Raw genomic sequence first — 24,820 nt, forward strand, 5'->3', positions numbered from 1 at the left:
TGATGGGTCAGACCAAGGGTCCATCAAGCCCAGCATCCTGTTTCCAACAGAGGCCAAACCAGACCACAAGAACCTGGCAAGTACCCAAACACCAAGAAAATCCCATGCTACTGATGCCAGTAATAGCAGAGGCCATTACCTAAGTCAACTTGATTAATAGGAGTTCATGGATTTCTCCTCCAGGAACTTATCCAAACATTTTTTGAACCCAGCTACACTAACTGCACTAACCACATCTTCTGGCAATAAATTCCAGAGCTTAATTGTGCATTGAGTGAAAAAGAATTTTTTCTGATTAGTCTTAAATGTGCTACTGCTAACTTCATGGCGTGCCCCCTAGTCCTTCTATTATCCAAAAGTGCAAATAACCAATTCACATCCACTTGTTCAAGACCTCTCATGATTTTAAAGACCTCTAGCATATCCCTCCTCAGCCATCTCTTCTCCAAACTTAATAGCCCTAACCTCTATAGTCTTTCCACATTGGGGAGCTGTTCCATCCCCTTTATCATTTTGGTTGCCCTTCTCTGTAACTTCTCCATCATAACTATATCTTTTTTGAGATGCGGCGACCAGAATTGTATACAGTACTCAAAGTGTAGTCTCACCATAGAGCAATACAGAGGCATTATGACTTTTTGTTTTATTATCCATCCCCTTCCTAATAATTCCTAACATTCTATTTGCTTTTTTGACTGCTGCAGCACACTGAGCCGACGATTTCAAAGTATTATCCACTATGATCCCTAGATCTTTTTCCTGGGCGGTAGTTCCTAATATGGAACCTAACATCGTGTAACTACAGCAAGGGTTATTTTTCCCTAAATGCAACACCTTGCTGTAACATGATGTTAGGTCATTTATATAATAATATATGATGTTATATATATAATATATATATTATACAATTATATAAGATGTTAGAGCATATATAATTCATTTTCTAAGTATGAATATTAGTGATTGGAATGTCAATAAAGTCCTTCAGGTCCCTAGAATATACCACACCCCTAAGGAGGAATGTCAAATCTGGTAAATTGGGTGAGCATGTAGAAGGAAAAAAAGAAGAGAACCATCAAAACTGACAGAGAAGGGTTACTTGTTTGGCAAGGTGGATGTGCATCACCAGTGAGGGGGCTAAGCAAGAAGATGGATGGAGAGGACATGTAGAGGAGGTCGTAGCCTCACTGAGGGGAGCAGGATAAAATGGAAAAGCATCACTGAGGAAGGAGGGATTGGGCAGGAGGTGAAGGGGGAGTCACAGGGAACAGGAAGTTAATAAATTAAGGCAACATCAGAAGAGGGGAGATATGAGCATTGAATGCAGAGGCATTAAAGGTACAGGGGAGGGACTGTAAGTTATTCAGTAGAGTGAGTAGAAGGGGGAAAATGTGGAACAAGGAGACCATCAGCAGTGTGCATGGAAGGGACAGTTAGATAGGAAATATCGTAGGGTGACTGGGAGGGAGAGATACATGGCTGAGAGACATCAGTGGAGTGAATGATAGATAGAGAAGGAATAGAGATGAGTAAGAGGGAAGAACTGCTTTAATACTACTCCCATAGGCCATGGAGTACAATCCAGTTATCACTGGACAGAGAGGAGTCAACAGCCGATTGGAGATTAGGGAAAGTGATGACTGAAGTAGCCTCAAGGTCTAAAGGAAGATGAGAAGGTAGAGGTCAATATGGGCATGATGCTGCAGAGAAGAGAACAAGTGGTGCTTATGTGAGCCCACATCTGCAGAGAAGAGAAGTGGCAATTGATGAGCCCTAAAGCCATAGAGAAAAACAAAAATGGTGGATGATGAGGGCCTGAGGCTGCAGAGAAGAAGGAAAGAGGCAGCTGATGTGGACCTAAAGTCACACAGGAGAAGTGCTGCTAGATGATGCAACCTTGAGGGTGTGGAGAAGAAGGGAAATACCAACTGATACGGCTTTGATGCGGCACATGAAGAAAGAGCATGTGCTCAATCAACAAGGGATAAAACAAGGGTAGGAGAGAGAGCAAAAAAGAGTCAAGGAGAGAGCAGAGGAAGAGACAGAAAGATGATGTAGACTGAGAGACACCTCAGGGTTAGGGGAGGATGGGATGCAGAGCTCGGCGTTGTCAGCAGAAAGTGGGAGAGGACAGGGCGAGGAGGTGTCAGCAGAAGTAGATAGATGGAGTGAGTGTAGGAGTCAACAAAGGGGCAGGGAAGAGAGGAGTTTGGGAGGAGATTGGAAGAGGCATTAGCCAGGGGCAAGGAAATGTAACAGGGAAGGAGAGGAAATGGAGATGAGAGGTATCAGCAGGCAGGAGGGAAGAGGCAGACTAGGAAATATGAGGCAGTGAGATACAGGGGGAGTGGTAGTAGAATATCTCTACAGGAGGTGTTTAGGGCTAGGAGACATTGAGGAGTTTGAGAAGTTTGAGAGAGATGTGAGGAAGGCAAGAATACAAGGGATAGGATGAGGCTGACAGATGTCAGAGGAAAGGGATGGATTGGAGAGGACTGCTCTTATAGATGTCAGAAGGGGGAAGGGATTGGGTGGCATCATTTGGTGAAGAAGTGGTGGTGAAACATGATGCAGGATTTGGCAGCATTTTCAACAAGGAAGGAAGAGATGGTCAGCATTTGTGATGTCAGCAATGGATATGGAGAATTAGTGATGTCGGCAGTGGTATCAGTAGGGCTGCAGTGGATGCTATGCCACACGTCACCTCACAGGTTTTTCTATTATAGTAATGCCACACTTCCATGCATGCTTAGTGCTTTGTGCCAAGAGAAGGATAGAGACAGCTCAATATAAGGATTCAAGGCAATAAACTCAAAACCCTAACAACTCTAAAGGATGGACTCCCACCGGGGGTATATATATATATATATATATATATATATGAAGGAGTGGCATTCATTTTTCAAAGTCATTTTTTCATCCCACAGACTCATTCACTTTCTCTTGCATTAACGAGCAAGATAATAGTGTAGCATGCATAAAACTTCTAAGTGTGCACAACAATGGTTTAGCACATGCTAATCCTGTACACGTGTGACAACCAATTAGCAATAAATGTGTTTCCCCCACCCCTACTCCCAATATTTTCTATCATCTCATTTGACTATGCTCACTCCCCAAATGTTACATCCCAAATGAAACCACAATCACTTCTGTGATTTTTCTGCTGAAACGAGGTCAAAATCTCCCCATTAGGCATTCATTTATTTACAAATGCCTACAAATAAGGGAAAAATAAGAAAAGGAGAGAGGCAAGCTACAAACAATGTGGCACTTATAAAACTATACTGCTATGATCACACTGGCCTGATTTTACAGTTTACCTACCTTGGATATAAACTCTAGATTTGGCGACATCCGTGCCAATGTCACAAGTGTACACTCCAGCATCATCCTTGCTCAGATCGTGGATGACTAGAGAGAGAGACTTCCCAGCCTGCCTCTGCTCATATTTGTCACTTGAAGTGAGCTCGACATCATCCTTTCTCCAGACAGGCTTAACCTTGGGTTTAGAGATCTCACATGCTAGAGAGATCACTCCCCTCTCCTCACCCATAACGTCATCCAGGGACTTCAGAAACACCGCAGGCTTTTCTGGAGAATGGAGACAAGAGAAACAGAAAGCATGAACTTGACAGGGAAGTTTCATGGTAATGTTTTCCATCTTGTGCAATTTCAAGGGTCATCTGAGAAGGTATTTTACACAGGTTGCTACTCCATTTGATTCTGTTTTGGTCATTTCACAATCATGTTTAATTCCATTTCAGGGCCCTGTTGAGGGCTCACTCCCGAATGGAGATTGATCTGTTTACCCTGGAGTATATGGAATTTATTTATTTATTTATTTATTTAACGTTTCTTTTATACCGATGACCGTTCGCACATCGCATCGGTTTACAGTGAACACAAAACCATTGGGCGGGGCCCTTACATAAAACAGATAATATACTGAACTAGGAAACATATGATTGAAATTAGGGGGGAGCCCTTACATCAAAACTATTTACATCAAAACTATATACAGAATTAGTGCACAGTACCAAAACGACAAGCATAGAGGTGGTCATATCAGGAAATCCGAGTAAGGGTAAGGGTCGGAGGGGGAGTTATGTAATAGGGGGTGTGATGGAGTAAGCTTGTTGGAAGAGCCAGGTTTTAAGTTTCTTTTTGGAATGAATGAATACAAAGTTTCTTTTTGGAATGAATGAATGAATACAAAGTTTCTTTTTGGAATGAATGAATACAAAGTGCTGTTACCTGTCAGCTCTACCGGCACTTTAGTACTCAGCCCAGTGGAAGGAGGAAAAGCCCTGTCCTCCTCCTGTGGGGTTTCAACAATACTTTTGGGGGCTCCAGGGGGTAGGGGATGAGGAACTGGAGCCCCAACTTGCATTTTTTATTTAGGTAAAGGATGGGAAGGTGGGGTTATAATGTTGCTTAAAAGCATTTTTTAATCGGAATCTCGGCATTAACAAGACTCAAAGTAGGCGATCAGCACAGAAGTCTTTTTTAAGAAAAACTAAAAATCAAAAAAAGAGAGTTTTCAATAAACTAAATAAAGAGGTTTTTTAAAAGAGCCATGATTGCACCGACTGGTCTCAAATCTGATAAAACATTCAAAAATAACACCAGTGCTGAGGTCTTAATAATACTATTAATAAATGTTAACGGTCCTGGATGTCCACATTATACACTAGCCTTTTTCATTGTCTTGGCAATTTGTAAAGTGACAGGAAAAGAGAGGGGATGCGGAAAGTCCATGCTGGGAGGGAGAGACGACGGGGAAGCCTGCCACAAGGGAAAAATGTAAACTTTTCAAGTGCTGGGAGTGAGGGGGGAAGAGGTGGGGTTGTGCTGGGGGGGCGGGAGGGCATCTTTTTATTTTGAAAAATTGATAAAGGTAGGATAGGGAGGCAGGTTTTTTTCTTAAAGAGAACTTAAAGCCGCTTACAGGTCAATGTTCAGTAAACCAGCGGCAAAGTTATCCGGGTGAAGTTAACTGTAGCCAACCATTCAGCAGGACACTTTTCCTGTTGAATATACTTGGCTAAAGTATATCCGGGTAACTTTTATGCTTGCTAACTTACTGAAGATAGGTTTACAACCACAAATTACACAAGCAGCAGAGGAGTCACTAAGAACCCCCTGTCCCTCCCGATTCCTAAAAATAATGTTCTGCCACCGTCAACAAACCCCTTCCATCCCAACCCTCCCAATATACATTTCTATAGAGGGCCAAGCCAGTCCCCCTCCTCCCAATCCCCAGAAATAAATAATCAATATAGCATGCCAAGTCATCTCCCTTCTTCCCCCCTAAATCCACCTCCCACTCCAACCCCTAAACCCCAAAAGGGCCAGAATAAGCCAGGGGGAGGAGAACATAAGAAATTGCCAAGCTAGGTCAGACCAAGAGTCCATCAAGCCCAGCATCCCGTTTCCAACAGAGGCCAAAAAAAAGCTTGACTAGTACCCACTTTCAGTCTCCTTCCCAATTTCTCCAAAGCAGGAATAGAACCTGCGGCAGCTACAGGTCCTGGAAGACAGGTCTTTTAGTGCAGAGCCACTGGGAAAGGCTTTTTCCTTCTCTGGCTCGTCTGAATAGTAAAGTGAGGGCAATTTCCAGAAAATCAGTTTAGGGGCCATCCATAAATGATGTCACACTCTGACAGGAGGGGGGGGAGAGAGGGTTACCACTTTTGTGATGAGGGTGTTTGGAGATTTGTGACGAAGTGTGACGAGAGGGGGGTAGGGGTTGATTTCCTGCCAAAACAGTGGGACATCATTTATGGATAGCCCCATACCTGGATAAAGGGCTATGAAAACTGCCCCACCCCCCTCAATCTCCTGTACCTGAGTATCCTCTTACTGAGCATTTCCATAATCCCAAAAATATCTAAAGGAGATCTGGAAATCTCTCTATTCTCCCGATCCACACCCAATCCAATTTAGAAGCTTTAGGTCTTGACAAATATATTATTCTAAATTACAGAAAGGCATCAACATTTATAATAAAAATGGATTTTAAGAGTTTCTTACTGGTATAGTACCATCATACCTGGGTTTCAGTCTTAATGGGAATAGGAAAAAGGTCCAGGACTGGGAACAAAATGGTGCAAATAATATTGTGCTTAGTAAGAAATAGTGAGAGCCATTACAAAGGCTTAGGCGCCTTTTACCCTAGTTTATCCCATCTAAAGACGTCTTAAGTAGATTTTTAGCCAACAGAAAGTGTGCACATACTTGTCACGTAGAAAAGAGGCGTTCCAACTGTGTACAATTCTGGTTGCCACATCTCAAAAAAGATATAGTTGCGATGGAGAAGGTACAGAGAAGGGCGACCAAAATGATAAGGGGAATGGAACAGCTCCCCTATGAGGAAAGACTAAAGAGGTTAGGACTTTTCAGCTTGGAGAAGAGACAGCTGAGGGGGGATATGACAGAGGTGTTTAAAATCATGAGAGGTCTAGAAGGGGTAAATGTGAATCAGTTATTTACTCTTTCGGATAATAGAAAGACTAAGGGGTAGTCCATGAAGTTAGCATGTGGCACATTTAAAACTAATCGTAGAAAGTTCTTTTTCACTCAACGCACAATTAAACTCTGGAATTTGTTGCCAGAGGATATGGTTAGTGCAGTTAGTGTAGCGGTGTTTAAAAAAGGATTGGATAAGTTCTTGGAGGAGAAGTCCATTACCTGCTACTAATTAAGTTGACTTAGAAAATAGCCACTTCTATTACTAGCAACAGTAACATGGAATAGACTTAGTTTTTGGGTACTTGCCAGGTTCTTATGACCTGGATTGGCCACTGTTGGAAACAGGATGCTGGGCTTGATGGACCCTTGGTCTGACCCAGTATGGCATGTTCTTATGTTCAAGGGGCATATTCAGAGATGTGACATGTACGTTTCAATTTAAGAAATTGTGCATAAAACAAGCAGGCCGCAAATGCACTTACTTGACTTTGTCGTTTAACATTGCGTAAATGCACACGTGGGTCTACAGGTGATCGTGTCTGAAAATTGGGTTTGTACAGATTGAAACGTAAATGTGTACCTTGCCAGTTAGGTACCCTAATGAACAATAACCACCCACGAAGATTTGTCTAATGTAAATTTAGGTGGATGATCAAATATTTTGACATTTTTTCATAATCTGGTCTGAGTACTTTCCTCTTTTTCAAATACTTGTGGTATGAGCAGTTCTTTCTGGAGACACCATAAACCATTAATCCAATTTTAAAATGACCCACCTTTAACCTTAAGATGAGCACTCTCTGTCAGCTTCTCAGTTTTGAGCATCACAGTTCCTGAATCCTCGGGTGTGACCTGTTTCAGAGTCAGAGTGTGGCTCTTGCCAATCTTCTTAATATCGTTGACGTTGTTGGAGTAAAGGAGCGTGTTGTTCAGGAACCACTCCACCTCCTCATCTTCGTGCGAGAGCTCGCAGGAGAAGTCAACAGAGCTGTCTTCCTGTGTCTCCACGTCCTGCAGATGTTTGATAACTTGTACATTGCGAGCTATCAAAAACAAAAATGTCAAAGCAAATATTGAAAACAGGCCTCCTTCAATAGCAGTCTTTCAATGTTCTTTCCAGAAATGCAATCTGTATGCAAGGAGCAATTCTATCCATAAAGGAAAACTGTATTATCACATCATCTCATATAAAATGGGAAAGAATTTTGATTCACAACATTCAGCTTATAAAGGCCAAAGAATAGTATCTTTATCTATTATTCTAGAATCAACTTTATCTAGATTCTAGAATGATCTCTCCATTCATTGAGTTAAAATGTGTAGTATCTGGAATTTCAGCTCTGCAAAACCAAGTCTGATGAGAATACAGGGTGCAAAAGCCATGGCAAAATGATGCCATAATTAGTTGCAGTGCAAATGGTTTAACTGAGATGATGTAGTGAAACCTGTTTAGAACAGTTTCAGAATCTTCTTGGGGCCTAAGTGTGTAGAGGCACCACATGCAGAATCTGTGAAGAGCATATCCAGTGTTTTAAAAAAAACACAGCATTAGGGAGGGTTTCCAAATGGCAAGGAACAATTCCTGAAGATATACCTAAAATGTGATTAATGGACAATTTCTGATCTACTTTGACTCATCACTATCTCTGGCATTAGTGCTTAAAAAAAAAGATTATATCCATTATGCCCTGTGTAATGTTTAAAAACTTTGTATTCCAAGTAGTAATACTCAGCCCTTCATAAAAAAAAAAAAGAAAGAAGTTAGGGCTATCGCTTAAAGGCACTACTAGCATATGCTAGATGGCCAACAGTGTGGGTGATCAGCAAATGCTCATACACATCTAAACACGCTTAGTGCAGACCAGGGACACATTAGGTCATGGGAAGTTTTGGAAGTGTTCCAACATGGTCCATACATATGTATCTACTTTACCGTATGCCTCATTTGCATGTCATTAACATCAGTCAATAGTATGTGCGATAAACAGCACATTTATGTATGTTAACAGCCAATAAAAGCACACTTTAGTACAATGGTCCCTCTGTTAAGTTTTTGGGGGGTTTTTTTTGTAACTTGTGTTTATTGGTTTTACATTATATAACATAATTGGGTGGTACCCCGAGGAAACGTGGTTGACATGCAATAAATTGTAAGATTTCACATATAATATGAGAGATGAGGAATTGGTCTTACACCAGTAACCATACATGTTATGATCACTTATTACTCAAGATTTTTAAGTTATTTAACACCTATGCTAAGCATTTTGTTGTTGAGCTAGTATATGTAATATGTTAGCTAGGCACATTTGGCACATTTCAGCTGAATATTTCTAAAAGCCTATTCTTTCTTGAAATATTTGCTTCACAAATGAATGGGAAAAGATTATTTTCTACTATAAGGTAGCATTCACTTTTGAAAACAATAAGGTCAGCTTATATCCATTCAGTTATATCTTTTATTGACAGATTCAGACTTTTTCAAACATTTCTGACATGTACAGCTAATCTGTGGACCCAGTGATTTTTATGAATCAGCCTCTGGATGCTTAAGCTGCTATGCAATGAGTATTACCATTTAACACATGGGCTGCTGAAATATTACACACTATAACTGCAGTCATATATGACATCCATAATCTAAGGATGTCCCTGCAAGAATGGTTTAGCAGATCATAACAGTACCCTGGAATCAAGGGGAAAATGGCAAAGTTCCTGATCGTATCAGTGAATTTGCCATTTAATCTTCTATCTCCAGGAATTTCATCAAGAAGTGCACATGGCAAACTCCCTTGACCCATTCCCCTTATAGATATTTCAGTTTTTACTTTACAGGGCTTTTTTAACGTGAGGGAAAAAAATTATAAAATTCAAACCTTCATGATTTTTTTTTCTTACATGTTCCTTATTTTAGTTCTTTTCAAATTTACATTGACTTCTTGAGTTATTTGATTAAAGACTTGACCATCCTGGAGCTTTAATTTCTCTGAAATTAATTTTCTCATAAACAATTTGCATCATAGTAATTTTGAGATTCATATCTTTCTGATTATATACAACCAAAAAAACTCCAAAACAACTGATTTGTAAGATCAAGGCCTAAGAGTTAAGCAAAAGCAAAAATTCAGTAATCAAAAATGCTTAATAAGCAAACAAGGAGAAGGAACAAAGTATTCAAAAAATCCCAATTAATAATATGAGCTGTAAAAATCAAATCTTCAAATGGCACTGACGAATTTATACAGAGGGGACAATCAAACAAAAAAAAATCTGCAAAAAGAGTCTCAAAACTAGATTTGCAAAAAAAAAAAAAAATTTAAATTTTTATATTTCCATAAGGGTTCTGTATACTTTTCGACTTATAGCAAAATCCAATCTATAATCACCCCTTGGAAACCGTAAATTAGTAGTCACGATAAATTTTATTTTACAAAAATTCAAAATCAAAATATGAAAACTGGAAAAGGTTACATTCTTCTGAGATTCTGCTGTGTCCTGGGACATAGCAAGGATCTCAGGAGAGCATTATAAAAGTGCTATTTTTTTCAGTTTTTAAATGTTTGTGAAATAAAATTTATTGTTAGGACGTATACGATTTTCAAGGGATAAATGATCATAGATCGCATATGGATTTTGCTGTAGAGCAAAACCATGTAAGATATCCTTAGAGGGTAATATTCAAACAGGCAGTGTAGGCCTAAAGATTTTGTACCATTGGACTTTAGCCTGAACTTTCAAAGCGGACTTATGCGATAGCTTGCTTTGAAGATTTGCAAATTGATCCTGTACACACACAGACCTACACAGAGAAGGTTGCACCCTGCTCGGAGCAGATGCAACTTTTTGCGTGTACGTTTGCACACATGCTTTCTGAAAATCAAAAGTGTCTACGTAAATCTTTTCCTCACCCCCCAATTCCACCTCCTTCATGCCTCTTTGATATTGTGCTTAAAAGTAACATGTAAAATCAGCTTTTGCATATACGGTTACCCGCACAAACCCCTCTCCCTAGGCTAATTTTCAAAACACAGAAAACTCTTTGAAAATCAAGCCCATAAAAGGATAATTTTCAAAGGCATGTCTATGGGTAAAACAGTGTTTCCCCCACAGAAATGGCCTTGCACAAAACTGCCTGCAGGTAAAATTTACACACAAACATCGGGCTAGATTTTAAAAGCCCGATGTTGCATAGGCCGCCGGCGCGTGCAAAGCCCCGGGATGCGCGTAAGTTCCGGGGCTTCGTAAAAGGGGCGGGAGGGGCATGTCCGGGGGCGTGTCCGCGGTCAGGGGCTGTCCGGAGCGGGTCCGGGGGCGTGGCAATGGTTCGGGGGCGGGCCGGGAGGGCAGTCCCGAGTCCCCCGGCACTGCGGCCTGTGCCAGGGGATGCCGAGGCGGCGCGCGCAAGTTACGCCTGCTTCAAGCAGGAGTAACTTGCCCAACAAAGGTGGGGGGGGGGATTTAGGTAGGGCTGGGGGGTGGGGTAGATAGGGGAAGGGAGGGGAAGGTGAGAGGACGCGGAGGGAACGGAGACAGGCTGCGTGGCTCGGCGCGTGCAGGCTGCCGATTTTGCGCAGCCTTGCGTGAGCCAACCCCGGATTTTATAAGATACGCGCGTATCTTATAAAATCTGGTGTACTTTTGTTTGCACGCGCGTATGTTTTTAAGATCTACCTCATCCTGTTCATGCGCAAGTTTACCCAGACTGAGCAGAGGTGTTCCCAGGGGCGAAGCTAGGGACGGTTCTGCATTTACAGGCTAATTTTTAAAACCTAGCGCATGCCAATACTAGGAGATATGTGCATGGCCGGGCCGTGTGCGTGCTGCGCGCATTTTAGAAGCAGCCCAGCCACGAGAGTATCTCCCGGGAAGCACGGAAGAGATAGGTTTGTAAAAAGGGGCGGTCTGTGAGAGGGCTGGGAGCATCCCGGTGAAGCGTGCACCGGATCTTACTGCTGCTTGTGAGAGCAGGTAAGTTGCAAAATAAAAAAAAAATAGGTTAGTCAGGGGGATTTAGGGGTAGGGGAGGATGGGGAAAAGAGAGGCAGGGTAGGTAGGTAGGGAAGAGCTGATCGCGTCGCAATGTGCTTCTAAATAAAATCACCCCCTTGAGCGTGCAAGTCAGCACCCGTGCGCACATGCATGCGCGGATATATAATTGGCCACGCAGGGGTAGCCGATTTTATAACAAGCGCATGAGCGTTGGCAAGTTAAATGTAAGACATTGATAAGACAGGCTAAGAGAAAATTTGAAAAGAAGATGGTTGCAGAGGCAAAAACTCACAGTAAAAATCTTTTTAAATATATCTGAAACAGAAAGCCTGCAAGGGAGTCAGTTGGACCGTTAGATGATCGAGGGGTTAAAGGGGCACTTAGAGAAGATAAGGCCATTGCGGAAAGATTAAACGATTTCTTTGCTTTGGTGTTTACTGAAGAGGATGTTGGGGAGATACCCGTTCCGGAGAAGGTTTTCATGGGTAATGATTCAGATGGATTGAACCAAATCACAGTGAACCTAGAAGATGTGGTAGGCCTGATTGACAAACTGAAGAGTAGTAAATCATATGGACCAGATGGTATACACCCCAGAGTTCTGAAGGAACTCAAAAAATGAAATTTCAGATCTGTTAGTAAAAATTTGTAACCTATCATTAAAATCATCCATTATACCTGAAGACTGGAGGGTGGCTAATGTAACCACAATATTTAAAAAGGGCTCCAAGGGCGATCCGGGAAACTACAGACCAGTTAGCCTGACTTCAGGGCTAGGAAAAATAGTGGAAAGTGTTCTAAATATCAAAATCACAAAACATATAGAAAGGCAAGTCTTGCCTCACAAATCTGCTTCACTTTTTTGAAGGAGTTAATAAAAATGTAGATAAAGGTGAACCGGTTAGATGTAGTGTATTTGGATTTTCAGAAGGAATTTGACAAAATGAGAGGCTTCTAGGAAAAGTAAAAAGTCTTGGGATAGGAGACGATGTCCTTTCATGGATTACAAACTGGCTAAAAGACAGGAAACAGAGAGTAGGATTAAATGGACAATTTTCTCAGTGGAGGGGAGTGGGAGTGGGCAGTGGCAGATTATAAATAATCTGGAAAGAAATACAACGAGTAAGGTAATCAAATTTGCAGATGATACAAAATTATTCAGAGTAGTTAAATCACAAGCAGATTGTGATAAATTGAAGGAAGACCTTGTAAGACTGGAAAATTGGGCATCCAAATGGCAGATGAAATTTAATGTGGATAAGTGCAAGGTGATGCATATAGGGAAAAATAACCCATGCTATAGTTACACAATGTTAGATTCCATATTAGGAGCTACCACCCAAGAAAGAGATCTAGGCGTCATAGTGGATGACACATTGAAATCGTCGGTTCAGTGTGGTGCGGCAGTCAAAAAAGCAAACAGAATGTTGGGAATTATTAGAACGGGAATGGTGAATAAAACGGAAAATGTTATAATGCCTCTGTATCACTCCATGGTGAGACCGCACATTGAATATGATGTACAATTCTGGTCGCCACATCTCAAAAAAGATATAGTTGCGATGGAGAAGGTACAGAGTAGGGTGAGCAAAATGATAAAAGGGATGGAACAGCTCCCTTATGAGGAAAGACTAAAGAGATTAGGACTGTTCAGCTTGGAGAAGAGATGGCTGAGGGGGGATATGATTGAGGTGTTTAAAATCATGAGAGGTGTAGAACAGGTAAATGTGAATCAATCATTTACTCTTTCGGATAATAGAAAGACCAGGGGGCACTCCATGAAGTTAGCATGTGGCTTATTTAAAACTAATTGAAGAAAGTTCTTTTCACTCAATGCACAATTAAACTCTGTAATTTGTTGCCAGGGGATGTGGTTAGTGTAGCTGGGTTTAAAACAGGATTGGATAAGTTCTTGGAGGAGAAGTCCATTACCTGCTATTAATTAAGTTGACTTAGAAAATAGCCATTTCTATTACTAGCAACAGGAGCATGGGATAGACTTAGTTTTGGGGTACTTGCCAGGTTCTTATGGCCGGGATTGGCCACTGTTGGAAACAGGATGTTGGGCTTGATGGACTCTTAGTCTGACCCAGTATGTTGTCATGTTCTTATATTCTTATAGAGTGTGTTTGAAGTGTTCTCATCTAGTTTGACCAGCCCATGCCCAGAGACTGAGTCTACCTCACTCCAGGGTTGTAAAGCTAACACTCCCCAGAGCTGGGAAGGTGTACCCTTGGCACAGGGGTTACATCAGTATATGCAAATTTATCTCATGCATATTTATTTTGGATATCCTGACAATTCAGGGTTGGGAAACCCTGGCATAGTGTGTGTGTATGTGTGTGTGTATTACTGTGGATGGGATTAAAAGGGAAAGAAGAAATAAAATCATCTTCTATAGTAATCCACATACCTTCTACTGTGAGTCTGCCTGAAGACTCAGCATTTCCAGCTCTGCATCTGTATACACCTGTGTCCTCAGGTTTCAGCTTGAGAATCCTGAGTTCCGACATGTGCTTTTCCTGCGTAAATTTAAATTTCTCTGAAGGTTCAATTAGAGTCTGGTCCTTGTACCACTCCACAAACTTTGGAGAAGGCTTGAATTCACAGGAGAGGATTACCGACTGCCGTTCACTGGCAGTCTTATCCTCCAGCTGTCTGGTGATCTTCACTGGAATCTCTGCAGAGAATGCACACAGAAAGGGGCTTAGACAGGAAAATTTAGGACAATCAGAGGATAATGTTAATACGATAGCACATGAAGGCTGCAAGGCCTATCTAGTTTGCCCATTTTCTGTACCTATTGCAAATGTCACAGACTTTATTTGATCACCAGCTTTACCCTCGCTTTCTCACTACTAAAGACTCTCTGCACTTTTGCCATGCTTTGCTGAACTCCGATACCGGTTTTGCTACCATTACTTCTAACTGGGAGACCATTCCTTGTATCCAACACTTTTCATAGCCAATAAGAGGAGGAAGGACATAAAAAGTTTCACAATGTTCATATAGTTAAACGTTTTATATTTCGGCAAGCAAAATATTCACTGTATCAGGATCAAGCCAGAATGTTCACATAAAGAAATCGACGGTCCCCCAACACGGGCCGTGTTTCATGAAGACTGTGTCGGGAGGGGGCCCAGGGGTTGTGAGAAACTCGAATGAGATTAAGAGTTACATTGAAACAGCATTTAATCTTCAAAACACAGTTCACCCAGGATTGCTAACAATCTCCTAGAAACGTAGCCAGTTCGAAGATTTGAAATGGGGCAGACGTCTGTGTTTTGGGGATTAAATGCTGTTTCATTGTAGCTCTTAACCTCATTCGTGTTTCTCACAACCTGATTTAAATAATTTTGAGTCTATGGCTAATTTGCCATTTTTATCAAAATTGCTCAAACATGCAGTGACAGACCAGCACTGATAAGTGATCAACCCGATGAATTATTTGGATGACAGGAAGTTTGCCTTTTGTGTTTCTTAATGCCAGCTCTGGTGGACATGCTCTTGATAATGGCACAAGATCACTGGTCATCCTTTTACATTTTACAGCAGTTTTTGATACATTACATTTTGACATCCTTTTGATATGTGGTATTATTTTAAAATTCTAGCGTTATTGTTTAAATGCCTTCAAAGAGATTTATCTTGCTACTTGTTAGACCTATTAATATCTTACACTTCTTCAGGATTGCTTCGTTCCTCACAGCTGGACTTATTTACAGTACTTTCACCAACTGCCATTAGATTGGAGACTACTTGCCAATCTTCCTTCTCTTATATGGCCCCTTTTCTATGGAACAAGTTGCCTTTATACCTAGAACAGCTGCCTAAATATCTTAAATTTAGGAATGGTCAAAAGATGCTGCTTTTTCTCAAGCTTATAATTGAGATTTATTTAAACACACTTCTATACTGCATGCTCCTAAGATCACAGCAGTTTACAATATATGATTTAAAGCGTGCGTAATTTAGGCACCAAAAAAAATCTACACACCTATTACATAAACATTAAAGTCCTTTACTCCTTCCTTTCTTTCTGTTCTCTTAAATGTGCTGCAGTAGCTTCCATCAGACATTTCTGTACGTTATATACAAGAAATTCTAAGGCATCATCATTTCTAAGTTCCAATCGCCTCCTGAAATAGCTACGTCTTTAAAGATTTCTTAAAAACTTTGGCCTCTGCCATAGTTCTGAAATGTTCAGGCATCGTGTTCCATAATATGGGGCTGGCCACTGAGAATGTGGGGTATCCCCCAAATGAGCTTGGTGAATTGAAGGGATTTTCAAAAGCCCTTGTTTTAGAGACCATAGCTGCAATGATTTTTTTTTCATTTTGTGTTATATTTTATTTTTTTATACTATGTATTTATTGCCTGTGTTATGTATAACATTTTATTTATGGGGAATAGAACCAAGAGCTAAGAGAAACAGATAAGTTTGAGAGAAAAAAATGTGTGAAGCTTGCTGGGCAGACTGGATGGGCCATTCGGTCTTCTTCTGCCGTCATTTCTATGTTTCTATGTTTCTATATGCATCTGTGTTATTATGATGGTTTTAAATTGTAAACCACTTTGGTATACTATTTTATGAAAAAGCGATATATTAAGTTTATAAATAAACATAAATATAGCACACAGCCATGGTCGACCTCCTTCTTATTTATTTATTTTTAAAAAACTTATGGCCCACACTTCTAGTTCCTTTTCAGGTACATTTCCCATTTTACCAAAATTTGTCATTTTTTAAACCAAGGCCTTGATTAGATGCCCCATCTTGGTGCTGAAAACTCTTTCCCATCCTTCCCTCCTCACCCTGCACCCTACACATATACATTTAGCTACATCGTATTTTAGACATCTAAAATCAAACTTCTTGTCCAGCTAACCTTTAGAATTAGCTTACTAAAAAAAAAATGAGATTTGAATATTTCTTTCCCCATTCCTGGCTAAATTTTGCTTGGACAACTAATTACCTGCATAAAATGTAGGCAGATAATAAGAGGTGGTTCTGGAGGTGTTCTTAAGGTGTGGATAAATGTATCCAGATAACTAGCTGTCCTAAAATTATCAGAATAACCAAGACATGCCAAGATCTCCCTTCATCCATTTCTCCAAGATCTAAAAACATTGCAACAAGCCAAGCGGCCCCCTTCTTGCTCCCCAAGAATTTAAAAAACATGTAGCATGTCAAATCATGCCAATCTATCCCCTCCCCCCCCCCCCCAAATTCTCACCTCCACCCTACCACTGAATCCTCAAAAGAATCCCATAAGTCCAGCTGGAGGAGGCGATCTGAATTTATGCAGCATTTTTTACCCAAAACACATTTCAACAGATATGCAATAGAGTGGAAGACCTGGAGAAGGCGAGGCAGACAGAGAGGTATATAGAGAACTTCAGGGATACAGCAGAGCAGTCTTACAGCCACTCTAGTAGGTCCGGTGCTGCATTGAAGGAGCAAGGTCAACATGAAGGAGCTTATCAATTTGGAATAGGAGAAAATAATCCTTTAATTTGGACATGCTTTCTCTTGTACCAAGGATGTATCTCCAAGAGTGAGTGCCCAGGAGAGTAGGCATTGTTATTGGCGATTTGATTATTAGAAATGTAAATAGTTGGGTCACTGGTGGCCATGAGGATCACTTGATAACTTGCCTGCTTGTTGCAAAGGTATTGGATCTCATTTACCACCTACATAGGAATTTAGAGAATACAGGGGAGGAGTTGGAGGTGACTGTGTTTGCCCTGCTTGTTCAATTTGTGCCTGTGCAGTTCTCGTACTGAATGGGAGCTGCATGGGCTTGGACAGACTGGGTAGTACAGGTGCATTTTGATCAGTGGACCCCCCTTCACTACATGGGTCCTAGTGCAGTTGAACCTTCAGCACCAATTTCATCTGCTATTTAGATGTCAAGTCCCTCTAACTTGCAAGGTCTTCCTTCAATTCCTTTTAGACTTCTTATGTACTTGTGCTTAATTTTTTTAGTCAGGCAGGCACCTGTCCAAGTAGAGCCAAACTAAGACCATCATGTTGGCTACCTAACAGCTTTCATACGGCAATAAATTTCATTCACTGCCATAACAGCCCAAACTTTGGATCAGTGATCAAGCAGTAACTAGTCTGATAACCCTGTGCTAATCCCTCCAGCCATCCGAACGCCATATGGACCTCGAAAAGGTAAATCAGCAAAGGTTACTGCAGAGAGAAAGAGGAAGTTGCCAAGGACACATAAGGTGTCAAAGGGAAAGCAGGATCTGAACTCATGCCCTAGCAGCTCCCTTAGCTTGTAATAATGCTGTTAAGAGTAAAGCATAGACATTCCCAAATGTAATTTAAAGCATAAAGTGAAAAAAAAACTTCAAAGGGTAAGAAGATCTCTGGAGCATCCTAACATCCAATATATTCTAACATGGTAACAGTAAGAATACAATAGAAACGTGAGTTATGTTACCTGCTTTGCTATTACAAAATAGGAGAAGGGATTTTTATTGACTGTTTCAAACCATGCCACCAGCCCTGCTGAAACTTACTGCAGTAGTCCTGTCACTGCTGTCTATAGTGAATGACATTCTGATTGCAGAATAGAAACCTGTTATCAACTACAGCAATGCAATTTACTCCCTCCCCCATATTAAATCACTGTCATGTTCTGTAATGCATTTCCACCACCAAAAGCACACATCCCAACTGTGTTTCGAACAGAGGATAAGGATGTGGAAGATACAATAAGTACCAACATTTACTATAAGTACAAAAAAAAAAATCACCTTTCACGACCAGCTTTGCAGTGGACTTTGATTTGCCAATTGCAAACTGGACAGCAGCAGTCATGCTGCTTTTGGTCTTCCAGAAAGTGAGTCGATGAATGGTGCCCTCTTGCTCCATGTGTATGTCTTTGCCGGCCTGCAGGACTTCTCCACCTAGAGACCATTTGGGGGGCTTCACGGACGGGATGGAGATCTCACATTCAAACTTGGCAGATTCAGGCTCCGTCACCTCCACATCACATAGGTCCTTTACTATGTTTATCGATTGCTCTGCAGGAGAAGGAAGACTCTCTATTATTTCATGGACATAAAAAAAAACAAACACTGACGTATTTATTTCATGGAATGAGTTGACACTCTCAAACACTAAATAATGCAAATTGTACTTTGAGAATTGTACAGGGACCACACATATTCAGAGATTAATATGTAGTATAAGAGGGCAAAAAAAGATGTTGGAATGAAAACCTAAAATCCACCCATCAGCAAAGTATATACCTTTGGCCGAGGTGTAACGTTTGGTCGATTGTGGGAAGGCCCTGCGACCAGCCGCACTCATCCTGCATGCTGAGCCCTGACACAACGAGAATGATGCCAAGCTCTCCCTGCTGGTGCTGCCCCTTCGCGCACGCATGCTACGAAGGCCCCAGAGCGGGAAGCTTTCCTGTGGTGCAGCTGAATGATGTCACGCGGTGGTGTATTTAAACCCCCGCCGCGCTCCACTCAGTACCTCAGCAATGAGTCTCCTGCTCTGCAGTGCGTGCTGCCTCATTCTTTGCCTCATCCAGCCTGCTCCGCCCTTGCCTCCTGCTCCTTCCCTGTCTCGTCTAGGCCTCCCCGTCTTGCTCCTGCTCTAACCTTGGATTGACCTCTGCCCGGACTTGGACTTCTCTTCTGCCTCCCACCTGCCACTGACCTCTGCCTGGACTACGTTTGCTTGCTGCCAGCCCAGACCTCAGCTTCGCCCCAGACCCTCTCTCACTTCTTGCCCTGCGGGACCATCGCTTAAGCCCTGCTGGCCTCCAGATCCCAAGGGCTCAACCTGTTGGGAAATGAGCAGGTAAAGGTGAAGTTCCTGTCAGTCCAGTCCCAGGGCACGTTCACCAGCTGTCGGTGTGGGCCTAGAGGGTTCGCTCCAAAGGCTGCACCAACCACACCACAGTATAAGGATCCACTTCCATTACACAGGGTTTATTAGGTCATGCACCCAGACTGAATGAGAACAATCCAAGAAAACCAGGGGAAAAAATAAGGTCCCATGGTTTCATTCAATCTCATATTAGTTCCAACAGTAACAGAAACTGAGAGCAGATAAAGCCCCTCAAGTCTAGTCTGCCTCTATTTCCTACCTTCTGCAATCTCACAATATTCACCCCTGCACTTGAGTGTGTTACTCTTTCTCTTCTACTGCTAGAGATCCTCTGTGCTTGACCCAAGTCTTTTCAAATTCCACTGCTGTTTTTGCCACTGTGAGGCTAGTCCCTATAATCACCACCCTTTTTGTGCAGATGTAGAACTGGATATCCAGCTGGGAGAGGAACACTTGATTCTTGACCTTGTTACCCACACACTTGGTTCTCCACACAGAGTTTGGTGTTCACATGGGCTTTGCATTTTATTTTAGATGTAGATATGTTGCAGAGATTTAGAACAATAAAACCTAGACTATTCACACTCGAGATGCCTTTTCCCCTGCTCCTCTGTGATAGAGGTACAGGCTTTCCAATGAGTTTAATTAAACATGTGGACAGCTGGCATCAGAACCCAAGGGACATATTTTTGTTTAGGGCAAAAAAAAAAAAAAAAAAGATTCCAGTGTGATCTGGTCCAAGTGATTAAATCCAGCAGCTTGTTGCTTTCTGGTCACACCCCCTGCTGGTAGAGAACAAACATATTGAGAAACCAGCATTGTACCATTCCCAATCACTGTGTGAGGGTAAGGGTTTTTCTTTTTTAAATATATTTATATTCCACTTTTCACGGTGGATTATATTCAGGTACTGCAGGTATTTCCCTATCCCCAGAGGGCTTACAATCTAAGTAACTTGCCCAAGGTCACAAGGAGCGACAGCAGGACTGGTCTCTTAGTTCATGGCCCACTTCTCTAACCACTAGGCTACTCCTCCACTCCTGGTTTACTTAGATAGGTGACGGAACCTTATATATGTTACTCCTAAGTCTTAGTTACTTATGGTACTTATTAACTGAATGCATGTACAAGTCAAGGAACTATGTATTAGTTACAAAGGTGCAAAGTTAATGAGAACTGAATTCCGACAGTTATAGTAAACTGATCAGATGATAGTGAATAGATAAGGGTACCAATTAGTGGCAAATAGAATTTGTTTAAAATAATGATGGTTGCTCAGATGGGAAATACTATGCATTGCCATATGGAAAGTCTCTGGTTTGATTCCATTCCGCAGATCAGCTGGGGCTGGGGATGCTGCAGAGACAGCACTGAAGGCTCTCTTGGGGAAGAGAATCATGGTTGTTGCTTAAGGGTGACATCTAGTGGCCAGAGTCAAGGCCCATGATTGCAGGGTTCTGGAAGGAACCTTGGCGCAGTTCAGGGCTATCATTGCAATGATCAGACTAAATGTACTGGGGAGATATAAAATAGGGGGTAAAATCCCCGGGTAGTTGCAAATGAAGGTTCAAGGCACCAGATCCCAGCCCTGGTTCCAAGTGACCTGGAAATACAATGGAGCAGGAGAAAACTTGCAGGTGAAAAAAATAATAATGGCCTAGAAAACTGTTGACTTTGAAGTAGCTTGAAACCACTAGCATTTTTCACATACTAGTAATATTTATTTATTTTTTTATATTTATTTGTTATACCAATTTTCATAAATGCCAACAAAGAGCTTTCATATGCTAATAGTCATTATAATCTGAACCAGATTTTACTGAGAATTTTCTCAAGATACCTCTCTTATCTAGCATAATTTAATATTATTGTAACTAATTAGCAAACCAAAATGTATTCCCAGAAAGTATTTTAAATACCCAGTTTATTATCATGAACATTCCACATCAATGACTTTAACAATATCTTGGATCAGTGACAATGAACCTTTCTGAACTCTATACCTTAATGCCAAACACAAAAAGTACCAGCTTGGTAAATACCAATCTATGAGATTTAATTTTAAAATAAAATAAACCAAAAGTAATAAACACTGAGTGCCACCACTGGGGCCCCAGCTTGACCATTCCAAGTTCCTAGTTTAGTTATACACAGTGGTTTGCTGAGTTATAAGGATTTAATTTCCCTCTGCTGCTATGGCTTTCCATTTGCTTACATTAATAGAGGAATTATGTCTACAAATCAACAGGAAAGCCATGATAAAATACACTCTGGTCATCTGTGCAAGTCTCCTTAATGTGAAATGTATGCACTTAATAGTACAGTAACAATAGATTTCTCCTTTAGTTAAAGCAGCAAAGTTTCTGACATTTGAGACAGAAGTTTCCACTTCTACACTTGTACTCACCTTTGGCTCCCTAGACCCAGGAATGGACTGCAGAAGCTATGCTGAGCTTTACCAGCACATTGCCTATGACATTACAAAGCTTTCAGCATTTCTGTTCCTCTCTTAGACGCCTTTCCTAAGTGATATGCAACAGGCCCATCCTCAGTCCTGTTTTTTCTAGCTCGCACATAGAAGGGCATTGATGCTAGAAACAGTTTCCCACCCGCCTCAGACAAAAAGCTCAGCATGGCAAAAGGTTATACTCTTCCTTTCTTTACTCTGTGGAACAAGCAATCAGGAGACATCTGGATGGGTGATGGGCCTCTTTCTTAGCATACATGATACATAAAGTCTCTGAACAATATGCACGCGCTCACTGCCCTTGGTGCACATAAGCGCCATAATTGCATACCTTCAATGTAAAGCTGAGCAGTGGTTTTGTCATCAACAGCATCACAAGTGTAAGAATCCTCATCCTGGAACTCAACCTCATTGATGATGAGTTTCCTGTACACCCCCTCACTCACTATTTCATATTTCTTGCTGGGAAGGAGCTCTTGGTTCTTTCGATACCATTTCACCTTGGCGGTGGGACGAGATACTTGGCACTCGAGGAACGCTCTATGCTTCTCTATGGCAATCTTATCCCGCAGAGGTTTCACAATTTTGGCTGGCAGTTCTAAAGTGGAAATACAGATAACCATATTAACAAAATGCAGCAAAATGATTTAAAAAAAAATCACGTTTCCTTTTAACTCTGTAGGCACAAAACAGGAGTACACCTTTGAGACTCAGGTTCAATGTATCTTCTCATTGATCGCCAAGTGACAGGGCATAGCCAAGTCACAAGTGAGCCATGAGAGAGCAACAGAGAGCAAATAGTCTCCACTTAATACATGACAAGTCCAGCAGGTCGCCCCAACACCATATTATCTCCTCCCTCTCTCCCTTCTTTCATACTTTCGGGGTTAATTTTCAAAAGAATTTACAGACGTAAAAGTAGTATATATATAAGCAATTTTCAAAAGCCCATTTATGTGCTTAAAGTGCACTTACACATGTAAAACATTAAAAATTCAATTCACATATTGTAGAAATTTTCAAAAGCTTGCTTACATGGGTAAAATGCATTTACACGCATAAAACCGACTTTTAAGTGCGTAAATCCTTTCGAAAATGAGCCCCTAATGTTGCAAGTTCTTTGGAGCACAGAATTCCCTCAATAATTATACCTTTCTGGCCTCTGTCAATCACCAGTTGCGTCCCCGAATTGATCTGTTCACCTTATACTGCATAGTACCTTACACACCAATCCTGCTACAGTAAATAAAACCCAAAATTAAATATAACATAACTTATACTACTAAATAATTCATTAAATAATGCCTCAGCCCACACTTTACAAAGACATAACCTGTGAGCAAAGCCTCGGGTGCATGGGATGAGTGCAGGATTCTCTTGGATTCTCTTGGATAATTAATAACCTCAAGGCTACTAGAATGAAAAAAGACATTGAGACTAAAACGCTAATTTCTCAGGTTTTTAAAGCATTAGTATTAGGAATTTGTTTTCATTTTGGGGTAATGCAAATAAAATAAACAGAATCTTAATGATCCTCTTAAAGGACCCGCGGCGGAAGAGGGCCCACGGCCCTGATTGATGATGTCATCGGGCTCTGCACTGTTGCCCTATAAAAGGGTCCTTCACCAGTTCTCCAGCACCTTTGCAAGGAGCCAGTCCGCTCCTGGACTTCTCTTCATCTCCAGCTTCTTCAAGGCACTCCGTCCTTCATGGGATTTCCCTCATCATCTACATCTATGGTTCCTGGTCTCTCGTCGGATCCCGTGTCTTCAGATGCCCTCATCTTCAGATGTCCCTGATGTCGTCATTTTCTGATGTTTTGCCTCCAGGCATTTACTCCTTCTGGCTCCTCTCCTTGGAAGCCTTGTCCTCAGATGTCCTGGGTCTAGATTCAACTCCCAGTTTCCTGCCGTCCTCTGTTCAGCTTCTAGATGACCTTCTGGTGCGTTTTCCACGCTGGGTCTGAAGTTTCGTCTTCTTCTGGTTGCGTCGATCACGCTGGGTCACTGAAGCTTCTGTTCAAGTTGGATGCTGCTTCGAGTGTTGCCCGGATTCCTCTTCCTGCTGAGTTTTAACCCTGCTGTCGTCTTTCCACTCATCAAGTGTTCTCATCGATGTTCCTCTTCTTTGATGTCCTTTCTCCAGATGTCCTAGCACACCCCAGCTTCTCTTTGACTATCTCAAGTTCTGGGGCCAGCACTAGTCTTCCCAGTGGACCCTGCTTCTAGATGACCTTCTGGCACGTTTTCCATGCTGGGTCTGAAGTTTCACCTTCTTCTGGATGACCCTCAGGTGCGTCGATCACGCTGCGTTACTGAAGCCTTTTCTAACTGGACTTTGCTTCCTGAACTGCCTGGATCCTCTCTTCTTCCTGAGCTTCAGCCTCGCCTTAGCCTTGCCATCTTGTCTAGTGTCTTCGTCCCGACCATGTCTCCAAGTGTCTTCGTCTTGTTCCAGTACTATTGCCTGTCTTCGACTTCTGTCCGTCCTGTCGCATCTTCCATTTCCAGGTGGCAGGTCCGAAAAGGCTATCGAGTGGCCAGAGGGCTACCCCAGAGACAACATTGCGTTGTTGGGTCTCTTCTGGTTCGTTCAGGTTTAACAGAGGTTAGGGCTCCTGGTCTTCAGCCTGTCTGCCCATGCTTGGACATGCTTTGCCTGCCTCGAGGTTTCCTCGGAACTCCTCTGCAGTGCGCCATGGTCCAAGGACACACCAACCTCTCCGGAATCGGGACCGCTCTTTAGCGCTCCCGAAACATAGATATTGCTCTATCCATCTTCACATCAATTTCTGGACCACTAATTTATTCCTTTTTCTGAAAAATAAAGACTTTCGCCCCGAGAATCGATCACAGCCTTCACACAGCAATGGGTGTCCGCACGGGTTTCTGAATGGATGTCTGTGCATTTTACTACATAGGGCCATTAGCGTGCATTACTGCACACATTATGACATGTATTATTGGTATGAGTGGATTTTATGCACGTATCTAATTAGCATACACAGCCATTATTACATCCCACGCTTC

The 24,820-nt window shown here is 41.7% G+C and overlaps 1 protein-coding gene across 11 annotated transcripts in view; it reads right to left on the reverse strand.

The window, feature by feature from the left end:
* The window catches only part of OBSCN (obscurin, cytoskeletal calmodulin and titin-interacting RhoGEF), a 745,212-nt gene that overhangs the window by 467,244 nt on the left and 253,148 nt on the right, over window positions 1–24,820 (reverse strand). For all 11 annotated transcript variants that reach the window (XM_029588301.1, XM_029588307.1, XM_029588308.1 and 8 more), the window contains 5 exons: window positions 22,123–22,389; window positions 18,235–18,504; window positions 13,877–14,143; window positions 7,251–7,517; window positions 3,328–3,594 (listed from right to left, as the gene is read on the reverse strand). In XM_029588301.1, coding sequence (XP_029444161.1) covers window positions 3,328–3,594; window positions 7,251–7,517; window positions 13,877–14,143; window positions 18,235–18,504; window positions 22,123–22,389 — 1,338 coding nt within the window. The remainder of the gene's footprint in view (window positions 1–3,327; window positions 3,595–7,250; window positions 7,518–13,876; window positions 14,144–18,234; window positions 18,505–22,122; window positions 22,390–24,820) is intronic.

Source organism: Rhinatrema bivittatum, chromosome 2 (assembly GCF_901001135.1).
Source record: "Rhinatrema bivittatum chromosome 2, aRhiBiv1.1, whole genome shotgun sequence".
NCBI classification, from domain to species: Eukaryota; Metazoa; Chordata; class Amphibia; order Gymnophiona; family Rhinatrematidae; genus Rhinatrema; species Rhinatrema bivittatum.